The following is a 20,536-nucleotide window of genomic DNA, read 5'->3' as shown; positions in this document are numbered from 1 at the left end:
GCAAATGTGTCCGGAATTTTTACAGTGGAAGCAAAGTGGCGAGGCTGTGTCGCTTTACAAAGGCGGAGCAGGGCTGGTTGGTCATGCTGCAGCTGACAATAGTAGCCATCCAGTTTAATAGCTAGCCAACGGGGAGTCAGACCTGCTGGTGTAACCGTTATATGCATATATGAGCTTGTTAATTAAACTATATGCATCTATTTTAATCCAGGTTCTGTGGTTTTAATGCGAGAAGCTCCTAAATCTGGTGAGAATTTTGTATCAACACTGGGGGGAAAACCCCCGCACTGACATCAGTGTGCTACAGAAAAGCTGAAAACCGACACGTTCCATTTTTCTGTAGCGTAAACTTCACGCGAGACTAATGGTGGAAAATGCTAAAAGCCCACCATTGCGAATACTCTACTGTTCGTTAACAAATTAAACGTCCACTCGTCACTTACCCCTCTTCTTTCTGGTGTGTGTCGCTGTTGAAGGTGTGTATGTGTGTGGAGCCCAGCCCTGCCGTTGCTGCGGTTCAGTCAGGCTCTGTACGTCGGCCTTTCCTCCCTCCGTTGCTCAGCAATATTAACGCATCTCCCTCCCCGCAAACCAGAGGCGACGAGCGCACCAATGTCCCGAAAGAAGCGTCAATATGGCGGAGATACATATAACAACTTCCGGTTATGACAACCACTATAAAATCACAACGAAAGCAGGATGCAGATATTTATAAATTAATGGCTGAAGAGTCAAGCTTTCTAGCACAACCAGTGGTAGAAAGTAATTAAGTACAATTACTCAGTAATTGTACTTAAATACAGTTAGTTATTTGTTACTTTTCAGAATCAGATTAATCAAACTAAATAGCTCGCAGTATAAGACTTTTGTGAATTTCCCACCAGGGATCAATAGTTATCTATCAGTACGTCAAATTATAAGCATATAAGGTATTTAACATTAGCTCCACCTTTACCAGCTCCAACATTAATTGTAAGGTACACAATAAAGCATTAATATTAATAGTAATAAGCCTAACACAGTAATATAATATCCATTATGTTAAATGTATCATTCTTCGTAGTGAGTACTTTTCCTTTTGTACTTAAAGTGTATTTTGATGCTAATACTTTTACTTAAGTTACATTTTGAATGGAGGACTTTTACTTGTAACCAAGTATTTTTACACTAGGGCACTGCTAATTTTACTTAAGATTTTGAGTAGCCTACTGTATGCCTTCCACCACTGAGCACAATAATATTGCATATGCAGCTTCAGGGCCCCCTTCTGTATTTAATGCCATCACACCTGAACAAATAACCCAATAAGCAAGAGAATACATGCACCTGTAATGGTGATTAAGGTCAATAATTAATAAAGTGTATATATAGTAAAGTGTTTAAAAAGTCTGCACATTGTGAATTTTTATTGTGAATCTTTCACAATAAAATTTTAGATCATTAACCATCATTATTTCCATTACAGTTTTTAGGTCTACATTAAACCCTGAACTGCATGAAAAGATGGAAAGGCATATTACTTTGGCCTTGCTAAAATAAAAGGTTTACAGTGCGTTTCATAATTATAGACCGCAAACTTGGAATCGTATTTCATTTGGGGAAATAAGGTTGTTTATAATACTAATAATGTAAAAAGCAAAATTAGAGATGAAAAACAAACCTTTCGGGCTTTTTAACCACGCAATGACTTCGCTGAATTAGTAGGGAGCGAAGAGCACCTGAAAATTTATTCACCTTATCTCACTCACTGACCATGTGATCCCGCTTTAATTTTCAAAAATCCGCCTTTAATTCTGAAATTAGATGTCGTAATTTCCGGTGTATTGGGTTTTGTGTCTGGCTTTACACACTTCATCTGCAGCAGCGCCTGCGTCTACACTTCCAACCATGGGTGCATCCAACTCGACCAGAAGCTTGTATCAGCCAGAACCGGGTGGGCGGGTTTCCTGCTCTCACTGGTCACGTTTCAGAGTCTTTTGTTGCTACATCATAAGCTGAGCTGCGCAGCTGGCGATGTGTATTTGATGCTGAAAACGAAGGCTGTAGCCCACCTACTGCATGATGCGCACCACAAATGAATGAGGATGCCCGGAAACAAAACAAATACATTACAGAAACGATCAAATTAATTGGGAATGCCACAGAAGAATATAACTCATTTATATTTTATATATTTATTGTATACAGCGTAATATGTCGCAATATAAAAGCTTTTTCAGACCTACTCACATCTGAAAAGATATGGCATAATTAGTGCATTTGAATTACTCCAAAATGTTTGTTTACATCTAACGTTACAGATGTTTTGGCCAGAAATCGATATCTGCAACAAAGGTTTGAATTAGCCTACATACTGTCCACGATTATCTATGTATTTATGTAGAATTTTAAATTTATATCGGCCTATAACATATCTTTTACTAGTCTATCTTTAAAAAAGAAATTCAAAATCAAAAACGGACTTTTTTGTAATCGAACTTTATTGATACAACACAACAATAACAAATATACATGTTCAGGTGTAAAATTGAAATGTACCGCCAACAAAAGTAACATCACTTAAAATAACAAAAAGAAACAGTTATAACAGAGTCGTACATTTAAATAAGGGAAAATTTGCTGTAAATGAATACTGATCTTAGAGTATCGCGAAAATCGGAAACGGTACACAGCTGTTTTGTTTTTCACAATGACGCTCCTCCCTGTTGGCGTAAAAGCATTCGTTTTACTTTCTCGATGTTCCGTCTGAAAAGGCGGAGCGTGTGTTTCATATTGTCATTTTTGAACAAAAACTGTGGCTCTGTGTGTTTTTATTATATGTTATTATGTTTAACCGCATTTCTTACGTACTTCCGTTCTTACTTTAATTTTAGTATAAATTTCGGATGTGTCCCTTAAACAAAGTTATTAGGCTGTATTATCATGACATAAAACATCTTTGTTGAGACTAATAAACAGACTGTCGTTTTGAGTTTCATGTTTCCATTTCCCAAAGCAAGTAATAATTTGTAGCAGCGATATATACTGTATGTTCTCTTTGTTCACCTGGCAGTATCTTTACTCCGGTAGACATGGTGAAACAAATCGAACCAACACGTCCGTTAGAGGGGCGTTAGAAATTGAGCAAGAATGTGCTAGCGAATGGGTGACAGTATGGAGGACTCGCGGGACGTTCAAACTTCTGAGCGAAACGGGAGCTCCTGGCCGTTTATATCGTCCGGTTCTGCGATGGCAATGGAGATTAAACGGAGGAAAACACGTCAGAATGCCTTATCCCTGCAAACAGAGGTAAAGACATAGAAAGTGGTTGTATGTTTTGCAGTCAACACTACATTAGTTTACTGTTAGCTAATGACAGTTCGGTTGACGTTGGAGGCATTAACAAGCTAGATAATAGTAACTACGGCTGTTTCAACTTGTAGTTAACTAAGTAATCACACAAATTTTCTAAGGACGTTTGACGTCCACACACACACACACACCACCGCAGTGGCTTTCTTTCAGTTCCAGAGCTAATTTAGTTGGGCTGTCTATAGAATAGGGAAGTGGCCCTTTATTCAGTTCCCTGAAACCAGAGCCGTGCACTCTGCATTGTTGAACGTTGCTAAGCATAGCAAAACTAATGCTCGTCTTTGTTCTAACACCGCTCAAACTAATGTCATTTCAGGCCAAAAACATGAAACCATGCACACGTCTTCCGAATGACACCGTGCAGATAGTAGAGGATGTTAATTTGCTGTGCATACGCCACATTTCTAAGAAGGCAAAGGTGCATATTTTAGTTTGTAATACGATCTTGTACATAATGTCATTTACCTGCATCCTGCATATGCTATCATCATGAAACCCCCTAATCCTTTTCGCATGCTCTCCTGTGAAAGGTTGATCATGTGTTGAAAAGAAGCTTCACTGTCACTTCTTTGTAGATCTGCAACAATTAGAAGATTAATTGATTAGTCAACTATTTTTAAGACAATTGTATGCAAATATGGTGACTTCACCCTCTTAAATATAACATTTTCATGCTTTTATCTGCTTTATATCATATTAAACTGAACCTCTTTTGGGACTGTTGACATTTTTTCACTTTTACAATTAATCAAGAAAATAATTGGTAGATTAATCAATACTAACAAGAATCGTTTGTTTCAGCCCTACATACAGTATGTCTATCCTTGTCAAATTAACTGTGGCGGTAGGCTCTTGTGGTGACAGGTCCAGTACAGAGCCTAATATTGTTGTCTTATGCATGATATTGGCAAGAAACACTGAGTTTTAGCTCAGTTTGTGCCAGAAAGACTTCTGTCTTTGCTAAAAACAATCTAGGTTCAGAGCCGTACAAAGTAAAGTGGCTGTCTTGTTCATGCATATGAAGTTTTTGCATCAGTTGTCACACGTTACTTGACATCAGTGTGACTTAACACCTTAAACACTTTGTGCTAAAAACAACATTCATTGGCAACCTCACTGACTACACTTCAGCAGAATCTTCATGTTTGCACTCATTAAGTCCATTTCATCCACTTCTGTAATATCCTACTGTCTGACAATCTAATTCAATTCAGAATGTCATAGCAAGGTGTCAGTCTTTGTTTTGAAATGGATTAATTTGGTCATTTGTAAATATTTCCTGTGTGTCCGTTATGTCCAAGAAGAACACTAACATACAGGAAAAGCTTGACTTTGAGATGCGAATGCGGGATGGGGCCTACAAACTGCTGCTCGCTTCCAGTAAGAAAGAACAGGTTCTTAACGCTTCCAAGAACCTGCTGACCTGCAATGCCAGGATCAAGGCTTATCTCGCTCAGAAGAAGAAAGAGGAGCAGGACATGACAGGAGCAGTCAGGGGGTAAGGAGCTGGTTGCTTATTGTGTTCTTTGGTGAGGAAGATGTCAAGTTGCACACTTACAAAACCTGGCATTCAGTTTCAGAACATGAAATATAAAGAGGTGGAACCAATTTTAATACATTATAAATGTCAACTTCAATGAGGGAAGCAAATCAGGAGCAAATGTTGAAAAATCAAATATGAGGTATTGTTTAAAAACGAGACTGAGTGGGTTTTGGGAAGAGTTTTTAAATTTGAAGTTTTGTTTTATTGCAAAGAAGCTGAAATATTGATGGAGGGATTGTGGTCATTTTAAATGGTAAATTCAAATTTTATTTCAGATATCCAGGTTCAAATCGCCGCACGCCCTGTAATGGGACAGTCGCATTGTCTGGTAAGATCACTCTCCTATCATTCAGCACTGGACACTCACAAATTATAATAGTTTGTAAGGTGATTTATTTTCTCAAAATCAATATAGAGCATTTTAGAAATGAGCTTTGTCATTTCTGCTTACGTAGGGCTGCGTATTCCTTTGCTGTGGAGGGATTCACATCACTTTAACGACAGAGGGAGTAAGTTTGTTATCGTCTCGGTAACATTCAACTTCTGTTTAGCTTTGCCTCATGTTATTTTGTGGATACGTTCTTTACCAACACAGACTGTGCATCGCTTGTGTTTGTTAGGCTCTCGTCGAGTGGCAGCATTCTGTGTGATCCAAATGGGCTCAGAGGTGTTTGACACAGAGATGGTGGTGGTAGACCGATCAGTCACTGACATCTGCTTTGAAGGAGTCACCATCTTGTATGTCATATGTAATACACTTACTACACTTAGTGTTGGGAATCCTTTTTTGGTACTGCTGTATAGTTGTGGGGAAAAGCATCTGTATTGTGAAGTTCTGTTAAGAATGTGTTCTTGGAAATTTGTCATTTAACAATGTGAATAGCAGAAGTTGTATTTTCTCTACATTTGCTGTGCAATAAAATGGATTATTTATTAATCAGTGTTTTACTTTAAGGGTTTAATGTTTATGCTCTAATTGAAATTTCTCTGCCCTGTCATAGTAAAGAAGCAGTTCCTCACTTTGAGCTGAAGGTAGAGCTGTGGAGCTGTGCCCTGGGGAAGAGCTCACATTGGTAAACACACCAAAGAAGCTGGCTAAGAAGCTTCGCAGCTCATTTGGAAAAGCTGCTGGGAAGAAGCTCTGCCATCTGCTGGACACTCCAGACCCTGACACCTTCCTGCAGTACAACCCCATACCCTCGTATGTATTCTGTTATCCCACATAACCTGTTACAGACTCTTGGCTCATTATTTAAAGATTTGGGAGTTGACCTGATTATGGCTTGTTATCGTTAAAAAGTTGGTTTTTGTGCCATTAAATTGAACAGTTACATTGAAAAGTACATGCTTTTAATCTTCCTGTCTTTATTTTGTGTCTTAGAGCAAAAGCTTAACAGCATGGAGTGCATCAAATGACACTGCTTAACATCTGTGATATATAACAGCTGCTCAGTGGGAGGGCAAACACTGGGATCATTAGGCATAATTTACAAAAAAAAGCCAAATACTGTAGGGTATGTGCACATGTTAAGGGTACAGTCTTTGTACATTGGTGCATCTTTAATATCATTTTACTGTTAGGGCTTCAGTTTAGCATGAATCTTTTATGGTTAAGCCAAAGGGGGGAAAAGTCAATGCAGTGTACTTGAAAGAACACTAAACTGTGTATGTGTTTGTGTCTGCCTGTACCAGTGGAGCCAAATACAGCCTGCTGGCCTACACTACACTGTGTCTGCCTGAAGCTGAAGGCAGCTTTCAGTCTCACTCTTTCATTGTCCTCCAAAACGGTGAGAAACAAAGGCTCAGAAATGTAATATCTGGGGGTATAAAGGGATTACACTGTTGAGCTCCTGATTTGATTCAGTACTTTTATAATGATACACTTTTTTTACACCATTAAAATTAAATAAAATAACTTATGTTTGAAGTTTAGCTTGGATTACTTTTCTTTCTTTGTGCAATTAAATGGATAAGAAAGTTGATGCTCAGGCACGTTTTTGTTAAACAGCTCTAATTTGAGGTAAACGTTTAGTTTCCACCATTTACATTAGTGTTAAGGATGAAAGTGCACATTTTTTGAAATTAGTGTTATTGATAAAAGCACTTTTATGCATTACAATAAAATATTTTATTTGGTTCTTCTCATTTCAGAAGGAATATGTTTTTTTTCTAACCTTTATCTTAGCATACAGGATACTGTAATTAATCAAGATTAACATACTGTATGTAAATGTCTGCTTTCTGGATTTTAATGCTGCTTTGGCTCTTACCTCCACAGCTGAATGGTCATCTTGGCTTCCGCTTTATGGCAACCTCTGCTGCCGGTTGGTGGCCCAACCTGCCTGCATGACACAGAGCTTGATGACTGGCTACCTGAGCCAGAGGGTGTGTTGACTTTGGTTTCTGTGTCATTAGCATTAGCACCAAAGCTAGTCCTAAGGTTAAATACTTAAGTTGTATTGTTTCTTCCTGGTGTTTTCCAGCAAAGTGTGGAGGGGATGAACTGCTGCTGCCGTCTTTACTGTGCTTTGAGCGCCGGCTTTTTGTCCTGCTACTACACCCCGGAAGAAATTGATGCCAAAGTGCAGCCCACTCTTAGCATACCCATCAATAAGGTAAGACATTCTTATTCAGCTCACCATTTGCTGATCTTTTCTTCACAAATGTGTGATCCACTTTCCTTATTGACATTACAGGTGCAGTGTGGAGCAAGGCTTCTGAGTTCAAAAACAAACGGCTTGAACACACATATATAGCACATACACGGTCAATACAAGACACCATCAAAAACTTTGTCTCATCACTGATTAGCAATGCCTAACATTGGTCACACAGGCTTCTTAAATACTCACGTTTCAAGAAGGTAGCTCCCCCTGGTGGGTAGGGGTTTAAAACAAAGTATAAACCAAAAGAAAATGGCTGCAACAGCCAGGCCTTCATTACTCACAGAGATCCTGTTTTGGGAGGGTCTTTGGCATTTTGCTGCAGATTATTTTTCTCCTTAATATCTTCAGTGCACTTCTAGAGCGCTACCTCTCACAGCGCTCTCATTTGTATACTGTGGAAATTATTTTCACTTTATCATAAGTCATCCAGTATGTGTTGTTTCCTCAGGACACCCAGATATGTGTGATGGAAAAGGACTCAGCAGGCCAGAAATCCAAGAAACTGTTGATCATCAACCCTTCACCAGAGGGATCTCAGACTGTTGTTTTCACAACAGACACTATGGAGGAGCTGGAGCACTGGCTGGACGCCCTCCACCAGCACCTCTATGATCAGAGTGAGTGTGTTTTTGTGTAAATGTGTGGCAAAAGGGTTTGTCTGTCTATTAAAAAAAAATAAATAAATAAAAAAGCTGTTCTTATGTAAGATTTTGTGTTTTTGGGTAGATGTAAAGAGAAGGCTGAGTATGTATACACCAGTCTGGACAAGAAGAGCAGCTGCACATATATTTAGCTAAACTTGGCAAGAACAGATAATATAACATTTTAATCTGTGTCTCTCATGCCTATTCTTGTTTACATCCAGGTCAGTGGTTGCATTGCTGCAACCAGCTAATGGAGATCGAGGTCACTTCACAACCGAAACCATCACTCTTCCTCACCAAGCAGGCTGACTCTGTTTACAATGACCTCAGTGAGTAGAGCAATTGGAACAAGTGGTTGAAAAGATCCAGACAGAGGTTGATAATTCACTGCTTAATGTTAAATGTTTTGCAGGATTTCATTTGCAGTGATTTATTTATAGATATCAAGTGCTTAAGAGACCTAACTAAAATAAATATTCTCCATTAAGCATGCCTAATAGTTTTAATTTCAGTGACAGCACATGACAGTAAAATCCTTTTACATACTAATTAGAATGTTGGAACATATGTGTATGTGTCCTTTGTTATATTTTATATTCATTTTTAATAACATTAAGCAAGGAAGAACACAAAATTGACTGACTTAATCCACTGGACTTGATTTCATTTTATTTTGTTTTGCAGGTATAAGTTCTCCTGGCAAGTTTGAGAGTATCACAGATATTATCCACAACAAGATAGAGGAGACAGATGGTTGTTTTCTTATTGGTCATGAAGAGCAGAGGGAGGCACCTAATTGGTCCACTTTGTTTGATGGGTCCCATTCAGTAGTAGTGCAGAAGAGTGTTCTGTCCCAAAGCAAAACCTCCACCCCTTGTTCAAGCCCCAACCCCAACACCTGCCCTACATCTACCAGCAACAAGAAGCGGCGTGCCCCACTCCCTCCCTCTGACATAGAGCCTTATGCTACACCCACCCACCCAGCCAGACTTCCCCTCCCTGCTTCAATTCATCCTCCTCCTCCTCTCTTGTACCAGGAGAAGGAGAACTCTAGCACTCACGCTTCACGCCCTGCCACAAGGTCCAAAACAGGCAGACCATCTCTGGATGCCAAATTTTCTGCAATCATCCAGCAGCTCCAGCGGAACACATGGTCAGCCTCAACCTCCTCTCCAGCCACTCGAGAACGAGAACCACCACACCCAGACCTCAGAAACCACAGCTGAACATCGCTTTATCAGACCCAGCCACGGCTCTGGTCCTGGTCCTGTTCCTGTTCCTGCACCAAGGAGCAAACTGAGGAAGTCTTTCAGAGAGAGAATCAACCTAAAAGCCTTGTGACACTGACCTTCAGTCTTATCTAGATTTAATCAATCAGCCCTATTCTGCCACTAAGTACGAATAACTCTAATTACAGTTTGAACTTTTCACCTGAGGAAGGTAACGTTGATAAAATCGGATATCGTAATAGATTTCATTATCTCAGTGATACTGTGAGGATATTTGGGGCATAACTCCTATGGTCCTTCAGCATTTAAAGGAATGGTGTTATTCAGGGGAATATGCTCATCTGCTTTTTGCCAAGATTTAGATGATAAGATCAATACTATTCTTATATTTGTACCCTGAGTATGAAGCTAGGAGCCAGGAGATGGAAAGCTGAGCAGAATCTGTCTACCAGCACCTCTAAACTAATTACACAATGCGTCTTGTTGGTTTCATCTGTACAAAAATGGACAAAGTTACAGTTACACAAGGGATTATGTGTCAGACTATTTCTTGGCAGAGAGCAGTGACTTCCTGGAGTGTTGGATGAGTCTGACCCTCTAACCCACTTTAGAAAGTCACTGCTACTGGCCAAAACAGTATTGCACATAAAGCTATCTTAAACTGCAACTTGTAATTTTTACACTTTGGTTTTTGTACAATTAAACAAGATCTAACTTTTTGTTTAATAAGATGTAGAGGTGAGGAAGGCTAGCTGTTTCCCCCGTGTTCGGTCTTTATGCCAGGCTAAGCTAACCATGTCCTGGTCTCAGCTTCATATTGAGTAGATAGGGATGAGAGTGTTCTCATCTAACTCGGTGCATCTTCTAAAATGTTTATTTTTACCTAAAAGATGGGTGATATGCTCTCTAGAAACAACAGATGATGTCATGATAGACCCATCCATCATGACAGCCCAAATCCTAGTTCACACATCATATCACAATATCAATATTGTATTGATACACCTCCAGTTCCACTCTACATTTATGAGCTTTCTCATATGCACCTATCCCATAGATGAATTTGAAAGCTGCATGTTGGCTTAAACTCTGCCATCATCAATCTCACTAAAATGGAAAGGCTTATTTCTCAGTTCTGCCACTGGAACATGAACCAAAGGAGAGTTTGCAAAAGCACTGAAATTGGAATTGATCCATTGACTGGCTGCAGAGGAGCCATTCCTTTTTGGAATTACTGACTTAATCCACTTAACTGTGACAACTTTATGACCACTATAGCTGATTTTAAGGAAACAGGATTTTAGGAGCAATTCCAAGCAATAATGTGACTTCTCCATTTCCCAGAGGTCTTAATAATAGAGTGACCTTTATTTCTAGTGGCTGTACAGTATGTCATATAATTTAATACTGCAGCCCATAAATGCTGTGAACATAATTGAAGAAGTATTTTGAGCAGCTAAAATAATGAATTCCCCAATTTTTGTGTTTTGAGCATATCCGATACTCTCAGCCACAAAATTTTCCAACCACTTAACGATTACATGCTGAACAACGGTTGTTACAATTACAGTGTACAAAAACACTAGGATTAGCAGCGTTCGCTGAAATTGTCTGGCCAGATGAAGTGGTGTGGTGAAAGCCACAGTCACGCTTGTGATCTTACCTACTAAATTCTGTTGAATCAAGAGCAGGATATGTAGATTTGAGTGAAAGTAGATTACAGGATGATTTAGTCTAATCCTTGAAAGAACTGAGATCGACTCTAAAAAGGGGGGGATGAAGTTCAGTAATAACATGTTGAAATGTTTTTTATACTTGGGACATTAGTTACTGTGATGTTGTACTGCATATCCTTGGTTCTAAAGTAAAACCTCATAGCATTAGTTTGTAGATGTTCTCGGGCTGTATGATTATAGCAGAAATCAAGCTTATACATCTCAGCCATTTAACTTGGCAAGCTAGTAATTAAAAACATTAAACTACATGTCAGCATTACTGACAGTTATTGTAAAATCTGACATTTCTGTTTGTGTTGAATGTTTAACTGTGTAGCTCTAGTGAAAATATTTTTAATACAAATACAGGAGAGGTTGCCTCTGTGGACATTAAGGCTGGGAAGTGCAGGTGATCTAATGCCTAAAAAATGTACAGCTGCTTTATGACTTAACAAGGACCGAACATTCCCACACTGATCATAGCCAAATTTATATTCATTTTACTGTGTTTTTAACATGCGTCTTAATTACAAGACAGGGTTAGGGTTTTTTGTATTCTGTGATTAAAATGTTTTGTAATTCCTTTATAGTCTAATACATCCATGTCATCTCAGTTTTAGTTATTTAGCCTAAGTAGCATTGTTCTTATGTGGTAGTAAGTAGTGATACTTTATATTAATCTTGTCCTTGCTGTGTAATTTGTGTACAGTGCAATTTAAAAAATATTAGTTATTTTTGTTTCTCAAAGTGCAATTTTCTCTTGGAAAGTAACCGTATATTTTATTATTGCTGATCTGCAATAAAATGGCCTACATTCTACCCTGGTGAGGCTGCTTTATTTCTGCTGAGCTTGGAAGTATTACTGAATATTTTTCACGGTGAAGGTTTACCAGGGAGTGGCAATAAAAGTCAAAGCAACGCTTTTATTGCAGCCCAACACACATCCCATAGAGATACATTCACTGGCACCTTTTTCTGCTGCAGCAAATACTGGAGAGACTCTTCTGGCTTTGAGCCCAGAAGTAGCCTGTTGTGAAGATTAAGGCAGATGGAATCTCATAGCCAGATAATGGTATTACAATAATAGGACCCCATTCACACTGCATTTACTCAGGAAAAAAACTTTACATTGGCGTTGGTACACCGGCATTAAGTATCAGTTTATTCAACCATGGCTATCTGTAGTTCAGTTAAAAAAACAAACACACAACTGGGGAAATATATAGATAGTAAAATATTTTAATTAAATATACAAGAGGTCATATCATACAAAATGTCAATTTTTTATTTTAATTTTTTTGTCCTGCTTGCCAGCTGGGTGATTGGTAAACAGATGGCTACTGTATCAAAAACACTTTTAGGATGCACGTAAATGGAGACAACGTGGGGGGAAAAAAAAGGTGAAACGACAAATAAGGGTATCCTAATTCTTAAATTGTAGTGTTTAAATCTAACATGATCACAGTAACCTTGAAAGAGCAAACAAGGACACAGCTAGATTGTGTAACCGACTTTTATACTGTTTTCTTTTTATACTATTTACAGATTATAACAGTTTACATGATAACAACAACGTGGTTCTATCAACAGTGCTATTTACACAAAAATGAGACGGGAGGGGGGGTGTCATGAATTGATCCCATATGAATTTTCTGTACAGGAGCCAGCACTGATGCCAGTTTTACCTACACACAGAAATGTACAGTACTTAATCTGAAATGAATGTCTTTATCTAAGTATTCAATAAAACTTTACACATAGACATATACAGCTTTTTTTCTTTGTCTTCTTTTGAAACACCAGACATGTTCACTGTGTGTTTTGACTATCCTGGATTGCAATTATAGTGACTGTTAAAGCCAGAGCAGGTGTCGTCTTTCTACCTAAGGCTATGGTGCATGGTAGGCATACTTTATGGAGTCTGGTACCTTTTTATCAATGCTAGAAAACACAGAGAGCACACATGCCCTGCGGATGACAGACACCAGATATGTGTCAATATCAACTATCAGTAAATCTTTTTGTGGACTGCTATAATTGACTGCCTGGCACAGTTAAGCTAAGTAAATGGATTTATTTAAGCACAAATACTAACCATTAGGTTAATGCATAACTCTAAAACCATTAAATGTTGTGCCAAGTCTGGTATCTGATAGCATAGTGTGCCATATAGTTCTTGTATGAGTGTCTGTGTGCTGCATTTCAGACAAGAGTGACAGTAATACTGATATTTCTACCCTGCTACAGAAGATGGACCTTAACAGCTGAAGTGCTAACTCTAATCCAAGACTGCAAAAGGCACAGATATTTGCAAAGCAATAATATCCTAAATGACAACATTCCTATCAAATCATACAGCAAGTCTTTTCAGCTTGCTGAATAAAAGAGTCTGTTCACCAAAAAAGAGCTTTTCAAGTCAAGAACAAAAAGATGAAATGCTGATTTCTTGTGGTGAGCATTCCACAGCAGACGGCTGCTTCATTATGCTGGTCCTACAGACAAGAACAAGCTGCTGCAGTCTACTCTCATCACAAGGGATTTGGGGGGTCAAATTACTTTCAGTTTAGAAAGTGAAAATTAAAACAGCTTTTCATTAACCAAGAAAAAAACATTCATACTTGTCAACAGATCAAACATGACAACTGCTTATGCTGTATGTGAACTGAAATATATAAGAAATCAAAACCTGAACTGAGTAAAGAGCAAGTCTACAGTACATCTGTCACACAGCACCTCTGAATGTTCTGATGAAACAATTTCATGTTGTGCAGCACCGCAGCAAGTGTTAATGTTTATTCCAAGGAGTACAGGTGGATTTACTGTGGCACAAACAGGCAGCCGTTTTCAGCGTGGAGACATGTAAACAGGTACAACATCACTGCCAGCCTAAAGTGTAATAATGCGCTAAACAGCTGCTGAGAATTGTTTGTGATGGTGAACGTGCCTCTAGTTATATAAAGCATTTTGTTTACATTGTCATGTTACTTGTAGTGTTTTTAAGAAACAAAGTTTAGCCCTCAGACGTAGTAAACAAATGGCTTTTCTCTGTTGCCCTCCACTTATCACACTTCCAGAGCAACAACCTGACTCATAGTGACTGAGAGCGGCAAAATGATTTGTGAGCACATACACATGAGCATTGTGCAAATAAGGATACAACAACAACAAAAAAAAGTGATACACTAAGTGGTGATAAAAATAAAGAACAGTGCAAACTATACCAAAAAAATGTGTAGACAAAAAAAGAAAATGGAATTTTCAGTCTACCTGACTGATGGGTTGATCAGTCTGTAATCAGCTTAAGTGTTTTTCTTCGACTGAGCCACAGTCCCAGAGCAAAGAGAGACAGAAAGACAACAAGAAGCATAAAAAGTCTGAGGATGAAGGAGAGGAAGAATATTGTCCTCCCTCCCTCACAGTCTGGTGCTGGGGTGTACTGAGGATAGCTGAGGTGGTGGGAGGGTGGAGAGAGGGTACAGGTGGTGCAACAGGTCCCCATACAGTGCTGCCCCACCTGGGTGCCTGTAGAAATGGTGGGGGCTGGGGCTTGAGGCCAGCAGCTGCCCGTGGAACATCATGGAGTGGAAAGCTAAAGGGGGCACAAGGGGAGACACTGCTGACTGACTCTTCAGGTACTGCAGACCCGGGTGTTGTTGGAGCCCATCCTGGGCTCCAGGTGAAAGCAGGCTGCCAGGTGGGTACATGCTAGTGTAGAGGTGTGCGGCATGAGGTGGAGGGAAGGTTGTCGTAGGGTGGCCCTCGGGGAGATGGTTGTTGAGGTGAACAGCGTGAGCTGGCTCAGCTGGTTTCAGCTCCTCTGGGTCACTTCGTCGGATCGAGCCCGCAGGGTGGATTGGCGTCACCACACGGACTTTCCTTTCTAGGACATCCTCGTTATCGGGCTCCACTAGGCTCCGCTTGCTGGGTCGAATGGGGCTGGTGAGGGATGAATCACTTGAAGCTTTGGGGCTTGGAAATGGATGCGATGACTCTGCTGAGTTTTGTTTGGGGGGAGAGATAGTCATAGGAGGAACTCTGCATGCCTTAGGATGGGAATCCAAACCCTGGTGCATGATGGGATATGGGAGACTGCAGAAGGAGGGCTTGGAGAAAGAGGACACCCTCTGAGAGAGAGGTTTAGAAATTGTGAAGTCTCTGGGCTCGTCCTCTGCCTCTCTGCTCTCTCCGTGTGTTTGAGTCCGGTCACTGTAGTGAGATCTGTAGGCCAAACCCTCTTGCTCCAGGCCACCGCAAACAAAGCCCTGGCTACCGTCACAGTCCCTGATGTAGTGCTCTCTCGGCTCTCCATTGACAAAGCCAGCCATCCTCTTCTGGCTCAGGCAGTTCTCAGTTTGCCTGTACAGACTGTGGAGGTGAGGGGAGGAGTAGCAATCACTGGCGTAGCTCCGGGTCTGAGCAGCTGGACCTTGGATTAGCTTCTCCGGGGCAGTCTCCACACCCTCCTGGGCATGGGTTCGGGGGAGATAGGGCTGCCATGGTGGACTGACTTGAAGCTGGAGGTGGTGGCTTGTCCGGCAGCTGTAAATCTCTGAAAGCTCCCCGACAGCACTCCTTTCTGATGAGCCGCTGGTGACTTGTTGGTGAGGCTTGCTACTCTGGGCATGCTGGATGACTGATGGCCTGAATATAGGCGCTACCTCTGGGATGCTGTCTGACACACACCCGTGTCTGTGTCCTACCACCTCCTCACCGTTTCTCTTCTCCTTCTCCCTTTCAGCCATTGATATAGCAGGGAGAGAGGAAGCAGCTATGGGAGGTGGAGGCTGAAGAGAAGCTGAAGTAAAGGAGAAGGGGTTGGACTCACACACTTGGGAGAGGAGCTTCTTTTTGGCCAAAGGAGACATGACCCCCTGGCTGGCTTTGCAGTAGGCAGTTGTCTGTGAGAGGCCTTGGGAAGACTCCTTCTTAATGACTCCATAATCTTCTTTTTCTGGGAAGGAATCCATGCTCAAGTCTATACACTGTCTGTCTGCCTGCTTACACATTGGTAATACCTTCCCCACTCTCCCACCATGACTTTCTGTGGAGTCTTTGACCCTGGAGGAGGACTCAGGCAGAGCAACGTGTCCAGTAGGTTTGTTCTGATCCCAATGGTGAGGTGGGTAGGGTTTTTTAGGAATGAAATGCCCTTCAGTTTGCTGTTCACTGGAGAGTTTTGCCTGGAGGGCCTCACCAATTTGCCTCCATTCAGGCTGGGGACTGGGTCCTGTGTGGAGTGGCAGACCAGCACTTGGGGCTCTGCATTCTGGCTCTTTGGGGCAGAATGAAGATGGCTGCTCCACTGCCAAGGACTCCTCCTTTTTCAGAGTAAGATGTAATTCTTCCTCCTCTATTACAATTGGTTCATCTTTAAGAGATACCTCCTGTTTTATGGCTGTAGACAGCTCATGACTCTCCTCTTTCCCCTTGGAGTCCTGTATACAGATAAATGACAGTAGTCAAATGAAAAAATAAGATAGATATTTTCTTTTTTGGCAATTTCAAAGAAAACTGTATTTCAGCAGAGGGTGAAGCTCTGATGAGAAAGCACAAGGTGATTAAAATGAAATTGAATTTAAGATGAGAAGGAACCCTGATGAAGCAGTAGTCTGGAGAGCTCTGTGACTGACCTGTGATTGTTCTTGGCCTTTCACTGTCTCCCCCCTCTCCTTTTTACTCCCCAGCTTAGGGTTGTTGCTTTTCAATTTCTTGGCCCCCACTCCTTTGGCTTTGGCTCCTGAGGCCTTCTCCTGGCTGCCCTCCGGTTTCCTGGGTTTGGTCAAGGGGAGGGGTTTGTCCTGTTCGCCTTTAATGTGCCTTTCATATGGAAGAAGAAGCCTGAGGAAGAATGAAGGCAAAGGAATGCAGAGGAGTTTGTAGTATGATCATGTTATGTCATGCCACGCTTGCAAGACAATCTCTGTTTTGGTCCATCACACATAAAGATAACATTTTTTAACCAAGCAACAATTTAAAATACATCTGAATGCCTAAAAAAAGCAGGGTGGGTGAAACTTTTTTCAGCCCACATAAATATTTTGTTTGCTTGCACCAAAAACAGAATGAGCTGCAGCTTTGCTAAAGGCATGCAGTGTTTCAAATATGGTGCTTTAAAACCCCCTTCTCTTAATAAATACCTGGCAAGCATTAACAATCCTATTGTAATTAAACTAAGAAAGGGGAAATCCAGGTTCAGGTGGGTGCCAGAGAGAGAGTGTGTGTGTGTGTGTGTGTGTGAGTGAGAGAGAAAATGTGACTAAGCAATCATCTCCTGCTGAGACAGATCACATTTGGTATTACTTTAGTCTTGAGAGAAAAGAATGTGTGTGAGTGTTGTGTCTGCGGGTGTGTAAAGCTAATGTGGTTGGGAAAGAAAAGAAGGAAAATATCTGGAAGAATTGAAGTTGTTTCAAGGAAGCTCACAGCATATGATGTCTAATTTAATTTACTAATGTGATTAATCACAGCAGCCCTTAAAGCGATTACAGTAAAATATTTTAGCTGGTAACAGAACGCCTCGGTTTTTAACACACCCTCCACTTGCTGTGATTAAATACAGGAGAGTCACATACGCTCCAGTGTGATGAAATCCATTCTAAGTGACAAGGAACATTCTGTAGAAAAAGCATTCAAGTATTTTTGACTTCTGTTATTTCTCTTCTGAATACTTCCCTAGTCAATTTTCAGTATCTGATGTCATAACTAATGGGAACTTTAAGAGCTGGATAATATAACAATACCCATGTGTAAAATAATGGCATGAAGAATCCAGCGAGGCAAACTTTTAGACTTTTATTGCTCAGAAAAGAAAATGGAAATAGACCAGAAGTTTAAAAAAAATGTGGAAGAGGAAACCAAGACAACTGAAAACTACAAACTTCAGTGAGCACTTCTAAAAATCTCTCCAGCTCTTCTGTCAGGGCTTTTACAATAACAATCCATAAAAGCTAGACAGAAACGTGACTTTCTCAGCCATGAGAAAAAAAATCGGGTCTTCTCGTGTAACAACGATAGAAAGTTGCACTATTCCTTTTAAGGGACACGGCGGTAAAACAAACAATGAATCAAGAGCTGTTTTGCCTCTCTTCAAAAGGAGGAAAAAAAAAGCCTTAGAGAGTTGAAGGGGCTCTGTGGGAATTTTTGTTATTTTTCCTCTGAACAAAAGTGCTGGCAGGGAAAGCGGTGAAACTACATTTCATACAGCTGGTCTGGCACCAGGCCCCAGGCCAAGAAAGGAAATGTACTATTAAATGTGACTTATTGGAAAGACGGGGAGCAAAGGGGTTGTGAAAGAGAAGAGGGGAGGGAAAATGAGCAAAAGGAGAAAGAAACAGAGGGAGAGAGGGAGTGAAAGAGGGGATAATGACATGTTAATGAAAAGCAAAAAGGATTCTGAAGGAAGGAAGAATCGTAGAAAACAGGCAGAAACATGCAGTCTTTCAGACATTAACCTAACAGTAGTGGCATTTACTACAAACAGTGAAGTGATTCTCAGGTTTTCTATATTTAGCATCTAAGAACAATTAGAAATTAGGTAAATTATAAAAATATTATATAGATTAAATTTTTTTCAGCTATTAGTGAGGAAAGTGCTAGAAAAGTGGCATATGTCCTGTACATACACAGTATACCAGCGTGCACTGTGGAATATCACAGTGATCTGTGGGAAAGAGATGGCTGCCTTGGCCTGGGTCAACCTTATGGAATGTCAATATGGGGTGGAGTGGGGGGAAGAAGGCTCAGATAATGTAAGAGCTAAGCCCGGGAAATTACTGGAGTCTTAAATAGTTCCAAATGGAAAGGCTAAGAGGTTATGTCGGTCAGCTTCAGGAAGTTTCCTACACTGTCAGAATTATTTGCTTTGTTAATGAAATCAAGATGATTTACCAAAATTGTAGCCTATTAAACAGTTTGACACCGTTTCGTGTAAATGTCCACAAATGGCTGAGTAAGCAAAGAAAGTACAGGCTATGGGGCACTCACTCCTTTTTCCATTTTTAACTCTGTGGTCAGAATCATAATAGAGCCATTGGTGTGAAAGACTGGAATAATTTCAAGCAGTGTATATATAACTTAGTCATGATTGTGTAATAAGCACTCATGATACAATACCACTTATATAAGCATCAATTTCCTCCAAGGAAGGGGAAGGTTTGAGCTTGGCAGTGGTTGCATTAGTTGACAGGCAGCCAGGTGTAGTTAATAATCTGAGCGCCTAGGGGGCGTGTGCTGCACTGAGAGAGTCCAGGAAAGAATTTCATTAAGGCAGGAGAAGCAACATTTTTATGAGTTCAATAAATACTCAACTTCCTCTCATGCCAATTTATCATCCAGCCTTTGTTTAAGCAACCATTTTCCATTTTGATAAGAACCAACTAAAATATGGAGTGAAGAGATTAAATGTTGAACAGAGAGAGACAGAAGTGTCATGTGTTATGTAATTAAGATAAAAATATTGCTTCATATATAAATAATGCATTATACCTGACTGATCGTAGTGCCAGTAAGATCAATAACAAAGTAATTCATCACACCACGATTGTTAACTAAGCGTGCCAGTGCCTTTGAAATAACAGACTGCACACAAAGCACCTCACCCCAAAAAAGACAAGTTGGCAAAAACAAGGTGACTTTACCAGCAATGTGCTGCTCTCATCTGAGTTTTGTGTTACAGGAACAAGCGGTATGCTCGAATCCAAGAAAATGCCTAAGTCACCAAATAAGTGGAAAAAGCCTGCAGGCTGTTCCATTTCAGCAGTTTCCCTCCTATCTGTGCTGAAATTAATTTTAGCTGTGTTGTGTTAAGATCACAAGAGCTGTTTCATGCCTTTAAAAAAAGCAAAATAAAGTATTTAAAGAGCCGGATGACAAGCCCTGGAGGCTGTGGAAAGATTTGGAGGAAAGAAAATTATTTACTTTTTACTAGCCTTTTTAGAAAAGAGAATAAAATAAAATAAAAATGACACCAAATCTTTATCACATCTAAATGCAATGATTAGACATCATCAGAGCAATGAGAAAACATTAACTGCTGCAGAGAGAGACTGAAAGAGAAAGAAAGACAAGATGCCAGCAGGGGGATAAACATACAGCATAGCTGGTCGCTCTGCTTTGGATTCATGCCCCAAAGCCTCTCTTTTGTTTCGAAGCCAAACCACTTGAGGTGACCCTCATTCATGCAGTTAAAACAGGAGGGCAGTGTAGGAATGTATGAAAAACTTAAGTCCTTTGTCAAGTCTGAAAACACCAGATTTAAAATGACCTCTACTGTTCCCCCGGGGTTCGCTCTCATTAGCTGCTGCTGTAGCTCGCAGTAAATGTTCGCCATAGCAGGTGTGAGCCAAGAGGGCTGTTTAAAATAAATGTGTACTATTCTGCATAAAGGAAC

General features: G+C 40.3%; 3 protein-coding genes across 3 annotated transcripts in view; 1 reads left to right on the top strand and 2 right to left on the bottom strand.

Moving 5' to 3' along the window:
- Nucleotides 1-648, bottom strand: part of cep170aa (centrosomal protein 170Aa) — a 33,176-nt gene extending 32,528 nt beyond the window's left edge. Inside the window, 1 exon segment of the mRNA XM_020600917.1 lies at nt 444-648. The gene's annotated coding sequence lies outside the window, so the exon portion shown is untranslated.
- Nucleotides 649-2,733: 2,085 nt separating this feature from the next.
- Nucleotides 2,734-11,669, top strand: rtkn2 (rhotekin 2). The gene is given in 14 exon segments (XM_020596940.1): nt 2,734-3,288; nt 4,656-4,849; nt 5,170-5,222; nt 5,350-5,403; nt 5,515-5,632; nt 5,896-5,948; nt 5,951-6,095; nt 6,587-6,681; nt 7,173-7,279; nt 7,378-7,509; nt 8,009-8,177; nt 8,426-8,533; nt 8,889-9,348; nt 9,350-11,669. Coding segments are annotated over 14 exon segments (2,031 nt in total). The 5' UTR covers nt 2,734-3,141; the 3' UTR covers nt 9,546-11,669.
- Nucleotides 11,670-12,315: 646 nt separating this feature from the next.
- Nucleotides 12,316-20,536, bottom strand: part of arid5b (AT-rich interaction domain 5B) — a 76,392-nt gene continuing 68,171 nt past the window's right edge. Inside the window, exons 10-11 of the mRNA XM_020598775.1 lie at nt 16,779-16,986; nt 12,316-16,583 (exon numbers count right to left, since the gene is read on the bottom strand). Of these exons, the coding sequence (XP_020454431.1) occupies nt 14,562-16,583; nt 16,779-16,986 (2,230 nt within the window). The 3' untranslated portion in view covers nt 12,316-14,561. The remainder of the gene's footprint in view (nt 16,584-16,778; nt 16,987-20,536) is intronic.

The sequence above is a fragment of the Monopterus albus genome, unplaced genomic scaffold (genome assembly GCF_001952655.1).
Source record: "Monopterus albus unplaced genomic scaffold, M_albus_1.0 scaffold3.1, whole genome shotgun sequence".
Classification (NCBI taxonomy): Eukaryota; Metazoa; Chordata; class Actinopteri; order Synbranchiformes; family Synbranchidae; genus Monopterus; species Monopterus albus.
The sequence above is the reverse complement of the archived record's forward strand: the minus strand, read 5'-3'. Positions and strand labels throughout refer to the sequence as shown.